At 51.5% G+C, this 6383-nt stretch overlaps 1 protein-coding gene across 6 annotated transcripts in view; it reads right to left on the bottom strand.

Annotated features, from left to right (window-relative positions):
- The window catches only part of RER1 (retention in endoplasmic reticulum sorting receptor 1), a 12506-nt gene extending 6299 nt beyond the window's left edge, over nucleotides 1-6207 (bottom strand). The window contains exons 1-3 of one of the 6 annotated variants that reach the window (XM_012657523.1): nucleotides 6017-6207; nucleotides 1699-1786; nucleotides 129-233 (exon numbers count right to left, since the gene is read on the bottom strand). In XM_012657523.1, the coding sequence (XP_012512977.1) occupies nucleotides 129-233; nucleotides 1699-1779 (186 nt within the window). In that variant the 5' untranslated portion in view covers nucleotides 1780-1786; nucleotides 6017-6207. The other 5 variants (XM_012657522.1, XM_012657525.1, XM_012657527.1 and 2 more) reach the window with 5 other exon arrangements.
- Between the last annotated feature and the right edge of the window lie 176 nt (nucleotides 6208-6383).

Below are 6383 nucleotides of genomic sequence, written 5' to 3'. Positions count from 1 at the left end.
CAAAAAAAAAAAAAAAGTGATTATTAAAGACCATGTCCTTCAAGATAAATTGGACCAACAACACGCCAACCCACACCACACCCAGATAAATGAACAGAACAAAGTCCGTCATTTCAACCCAAACCTACCTGCAACAGGTAAACTCTGATCATGTAGACAAAGCTGAGGCCCAGCGTCACGACCCATCGCACAGCTGTGTACGGCGTGGACTTGTCTAGCCAGGACTGATAAATCTAGAAAGACAAGGTTCAAAAGCATGAAGTGGACCCTGTAGCTCCTGCACCAAACTCTGCTAGAAAGTGTACTCTCTGCTGTAGCCAGCTTTCCATTTTAAAGAGCTAATTACAACAGCAAGAGGAAGGGTGCCATGGCTCACGCCTGTAGTCCCAGCACTTAGGGAGGCTGAGGCAGGAGGATCCCTAGAGCCGAAGGGTTCAAGGCTGCAGTGAGCTGTGACTGCGCCACTGCACTCCAGCCTGGGCGACAGAGCGAGGCCCTGTCAGGACAGGAGGGAGGCAGGGAGAAAGAGAAAGACATAGAGAGGGAGAAAAGAGACAGAAAGAGAGAGAAAAGAGAGAAAGAAAAAATGAAATAAAATAGCAAGATATGGTGGATCATACATGTACTGGCACAAAGCAATGACCACAATCAATCCAAAAATTATCAGTAATTCCTGAGGCAGGTTCATTTCCTAAGCAAAAATACTACAAACAATCTCTCATTGGAGTGGCTGTGATGCTCCAAAGGGATGGTGGTGGGGGAGACCTGACCTCACCCAGAGAGAGGACTGCACCCCAAACTCCCACCTCACAGCATAGCCCTCGTTGCCACGCCCCCTCCCACAGCCCACTTCTCCACGGGGCCTTCCCTTCCGCCTGCCCCGGCAACAGAGCTTGCGCGTGCGTGCACCGAGGCAGCTGTGGAAATTACCGAGGGAACCCTTAGTTTTATATATTTTTTTAATTTTTACATATATGTGCTTTTAATTTTAATTTTTAAATTTAATTTTTAAATTTTAATTATGAAAATTTTCAAACATTCACAGAAGAGAATATATGAGCCCACACATACCCATATCCAACTTCAATAATTATCAATAGTTTTCCATACACTATTTTTTAATTAAAAAGTCCATAAATTTCTAATTGTGCTGAGATATTAGGCCCCGTAATTGTTCACTGAATCAGACACACCGTGTCCAAATGCGGTCCTAGGCCCCGGTGCTCTGCCAGGCAACCTCCAACACAGCCCACAGGCACCGAGACCTACATCCACCTGACCAACACCTAAACCTTTCATGCCCAGGGAGCCACGTCCAGCAGCCGTCTGCAGAGAAGAGGCAGGGCGAGGGCTCCCAGCCCATGTGGACTCGGGTGTCCAGGGAGGGGATGGCAGGGGCAGAGCAGCCGCCACTACTGTGTCTGTACCTCCTGGGAGCCAGGACCGAAAAACACATATGTGGGTGGACACCACGTGTGGCCTCGAAAGCCTAAGCTCTTCGCATCTGGCCCTCGACAGAAAACACAAGCGCGCGTGTTCGCAGTGAAGAGCTGTCTTCAGACCTATGGTTCAGTGAAGACGTTGCCCGGCCTCCATCAGGAGCGTTAGCAAACACACCCTTCAGGAAAATGTGTCAGGAGTCCATAATTTCTATTTCAAATATTTATACTAATCTTCTACAAATAAAAACCCACCAACCTGTCCAAGCCTCGTGAAAAATCTGTACACCACTGAAGGTTTCCCATGGACGGAATCTCCAACACTGTCCCCTTCGGACATTCTGTAACTGAGAAAAACATGAAATACTTTTAAATAAAAAGCATTCAGGGATGTAAAAACTTGGTCCTATTTTCACCCATATGCCAAGTAGGTTTTTACAATATTCACTATTTCATCCACACCATTTCTTTGTGTGTTTTTACCATGAAACGTTCAGGAAAAAGACACACACAAGCACACAGGCTTTGGAGGAGGGAAGGGACAGCACCAGGTGACCACGCCAGGCAGCACGGGACGAGCTGTCCTTCCCACTGCTAGCACCGCGCTCCCACATGCGTGGTGCCATCCAGCCCTCCAGCAGCAGGAGCCACCCTTGCTGCCCCCCTGGTCCCTGGCTGGCCCAGCACCGTGCTGCACACCCTCCCTCCAGGGCCCTTGTCCTCTGCGGATCCCTTGGGGCCCCCCAAGAACCCCCTCTTCTCTATGCCCTGTCCTGGGTCTCTGGTCTGGCAGGAACAGGAAGGGTCCCTGAACAGGAACACGTCATCTACAACTCTCAGGTCATCCAACTATCTGTGTTCCAGTTTCTCCTCTGACAAGTGGAGGCGATCAAATCTGTGCTATTTCACCATGCTGCTGTGGTTCCACGCGGAATTCACCTGAGAACCCAGGGGCCAGAGGTCACATACATTATCCCACTTAATTCCCAGATGAACAAGCGAAGGGGCGTCATTACCCTTTCTCATAAAGGAGGAACTAGTTCCAAATAGTCCAAGCCATGTGTCCAAGGTCACGCAACAGCTCTGCTCCTGGGCACGCCCACAGCCCAGCCTGACACCTGGCTCCTCACCTGAGCACGCTGCCACCCTATGCTGAGATGACACGTTTTCGCTGGACTCGCCATTCTTCGGGAAAGCACCCCTGAGGCACCAGGGCTTTCCAGCTGTCACTCCTACTTTAAAGATGAGATCCTTGTGGGCCCTAGGCTAGGGAAGATGACGGGGGCAAAGCTCACTGTCACCTGCAATTCTGTACGTGGCAGCTGCCCAAACGCCACCTGCTGCCATGCAGGTGAAGAGGATAAGACTTCAGTTTCAAGTTTGGTTTTAAGTCCCACCTGTGCCGAATGGCTGTGAGACCTTCAGCAAACCCTCTGGCCACGTAGTCGGCCTCAGTTTCCTCATCTGTAAAATGAAACTCTATTAAACTCCAGACACAAAGGCACAGACATCATTCCACAGCAACCCCTGAGGTTATCTTATTGTTCCCATTTACAGATGAGAAAACTGAGGCTCACAAAGGCTAAAGAGTTGCCCCAGCCGATCAGCCAGTTCACAGTGGGGCTGGAACTGAAACCCTCACCTGCCTGAGACTAATACCTTCTAAATCACATCCTCACTGCGAGCGCTTAGAAAATCCGCCTCTTTTTGAAATGAAGTCAGCAGGCTACAGGGTATGATCTGGACCTCAAGTGGATACACTTTCCAATTACAACCTAAATATTAAAGTTATCAGCCAGGTGAGGTGGCTCACACCTGGAATCCCAGCACTCTGGGAGGCCTAGGTGGAAGGATCGCTTGAGCCCAGGAGTTTGAGACCAGCCTGGGCAACACAGCAGGAACCTGTTTCTACAAAAACAGGTTTTAAAATTTTTAAAATTAGCCAGGTGCAGTGGCAAACCTGTAGTCCCAGCTACTCAGGAGGCTGAGGCAGGAGGATCGCTTGAGCCCGGGAGTTTTAGGTTGCTGTGAGCTAGGATGATGCCACTGCACTCTATCCTGGACGACAGAGCCAGACCCTGTCTCCAAAAAAATAAAATGAAGTTATCTGAGCAGTTTTACTAGGCCACATCATCAAGTCCACACTGGGAAGTGTGAATGTGATTCCATGACACCATTCCCTGGATCCATCAGGTTGAGCGCCAGGAACTCTCAAGGAGGAGACCAAGAAATGCCCCTTGGAGCTGCGTACACCAAAGACACACAATTTAACCAAACAGCCAAACTGTGGCCCCCAGGTCCTTCCCATCTACTTTTCACGAGGTGCATTTTTATATTCTGGGGAGAATTCCATATTTAAATAGAGGCTACATCATAATTAATCACCTAGAATGGCCAGCCATTGAGGCCAAAGCCGGGCCAGCAGAAAGCTACTTCAATCATATTCTTCACTGTATAGTCCTTACAAATGTCTGCTTATTTTATCTGACCAAAGTGTTTACCATTAAAGCACTTTTACTTGAAGTGATAAAGTCATATTAGAAAGAAAATACCTGACTATCCCATTAAAGAATGTTCTCTAAGCAGAGCTGATTGCTTAGAATTTCTCACTCTGCCACTGAATGTATAGAAAACCTACCATAAATGCTTTTGTCAGTTTCTGATTATCTGATAAATATAACATATATATTAAAAAGTGGCTTTACATCTTGATTAAACTCTCTGCCAATAACAGCAGGACAGAGGTAGAGTAGCGTGATTAAGAATGTGAACTTTGGATTCAAACTGCCTGCTTTAGATCCCAGTTCTGTCACTTTCTAGCAGTGTGACCTGGTCGAGCTACCTAAGAATGCCTCGGGTTCCAATCTGGGAAATGGGATGACATCTCTTTTATTCACTGCCGTCCCCAAAGGGCTCTTCTGAGGAGTCAGCCCATGATAAGCCCTCAGAGCCTGGCACGCAGGGAGTGTGCCGGCCCCTGAAACACGTCAGACTTGTTCCTGGGTGAGGGCTGGACCTTGCACCAGCTGGTCTTTCTGCAACCCTCTTCCCTCTGAGGCTCAGTTTAAAGGCCACCTCTTCAGAGTGGCCCTCCATGACTGTCCAAACTGACCACACCACTCCCTCATGTCGTATCACCCTTCATTATATTTTATGTAACAGCTGTTTTCTGTTACCTCTCTGCTTTACTTCTCAATTTCCTCGTACTAGAATGCAAGCTTCTTGGGGGGCCCTTGTCTGGTCCAGGGCTGGGCCCCACCAGCTGGAAGTGCCCGTTACACAGCAGGCAGCCAGTAAATTAACTGTTGAGTGTAACTGCTTCGTGCCCAGTCACAAAGAAAAGAAAAAGATAAAACCATTCCAAGCAGAGACCATGAGTACCATGCCAGAAACTCTACACAAAACTCCACACAGGCCTTGTTCTAGAGCCCATTACGTTGAATGGTTTCTGTGGTCCCTCACTCCTAACACAGGAAGCGGTCCACAGAAAGAGTAAAGTCCTCGGCCAGGCACATGGGGCCATCGACAGTTTGGGTCCTGCTGCCTTTCCCTCCACCTCCACCCCCAAATTCCTCCTGGACAAGGAAAGCCCCTGGATCTTCTGCATAACGGTTCAGGCCTCTGACGCTGTTCCCTCCTCTGAAATGCCGTTCTAGACCCTAACTCTTCCTTCTTCCCAAGGCCACAACCTGGGCTCCTCCCTCCTCTGGGCCTGACCATCTTAGACCTTCACCTGGCCCTTACACCGTACCTTGAGTGAGGTCACCGCCAGCACACATAAGGAGCCGAGTGACCGTGTGAGTCTCAGTTACTGAGGACCCTTTATTCACTCATGGGGAGAGTGCCATCTTACTATGAAACGTCAACCCAACTAAGAATAAAGCACTTCTAGGACCAATAGCCAGTCTCTAAAGAGAAAAGGAAGAAAAGCACGCTGAAGGTTCTCAGGCTGTAAGCAGCCCTGTGGGGTGTAAGGTGCCCTGGCAAGGAAGCAAATGTTAACTTTATCAGCAGGACCACTGACCAGTACACACGTCAGCCTGGAGAATTTACAATTTATTGCCTATATCTGGAATACTATCAAAATACAATCTTGACGGATTTAACCAGTTCCCCTTCACGCCGTTCAGTATGTTCACCCAAAGGCTTAATAATAAATCCTACAGATAAGCCCTAATAAGGAATACAGCGATGGGAAGGCAAGAGGACATCGCCGCACAAATCCATCCCAATTCTCACGGAGCTGTAGGGACCGCAACTGACCACTTTCCCCACATGCCCCTGCAGGGCGGGCAGCGGAGAGTGGTCAGGGAGAGCGGGCTCGCAGCTCTCCCACCGGCCCCTGCCCGGCCCCGGACTCAGCCTGTGCTCTCCCGGCCTCGTCTCCCGGCTCCTCGCGGGCCTCCTGCCGGGCCCGGGCTCAGCCTGTGCTCTCACGGCCCCACGACGACCATTCCCGGCCCGGCCCTCGGCTCGGCCCCGCCCGCCCGTGGCCTTGACAGCCCGGAAGGAGGAGGAGGCGGCGCCGCCCGGCCGTTCCCGCGCCACGCAGCCCGCACCGGCCCCGCCCCTGGCACCTCGCAGCGCCGCTGCGGCCGAGCCGCGGTCTTCCTCGCGGCCGCAGGAAGGAGGACGGCGGGGCAGGGGCGGCCGCCGGCGCTTCGCTCGGGCTCCGGGAAGCTGCAGCGTGAACTTCCGCTCCGTCCTCCGCGGCACCGCCTCCACGGCCTCCAAGATGGCCGCGAGGGCGGGGCCAAGAGCTCCAACCATTTCCGCTTCCGGTGCTGCCGCCGAGGCCGTTGGCGGGGCAGTCCCCTCGGCGGAAGGGACTGAAGCGGCGGAAACGCGCCGCACTGCACAGGCGCAGTTGCGTCCTCTGGCTCCGGGCCCAGCCAAATCCGTTCCAGGGATTGCGATCGCCCAGGGACTGGGCCCCCGCGGCCA

This window comes from Propithecus coquereli, unplaced genomic scaffold (assembly GCF_000956105.1).
Source record: "Propithecus coquereli isolate 6110/MARCELLA unplaced genomic scaffold, Pcoq_1.0 Scaffold544, whole genome shotgun sequence".
NCBI classification, from domain to species: domain Eukaryota; kingdom Metazoa; phylum Chordata; class Mammalia; order Primates; family Indriidae; genus Propithecus; species Propithecus coquereli.
This window is presented reverse-complemented; position numbering and strand designations above follow the sequence as displayed.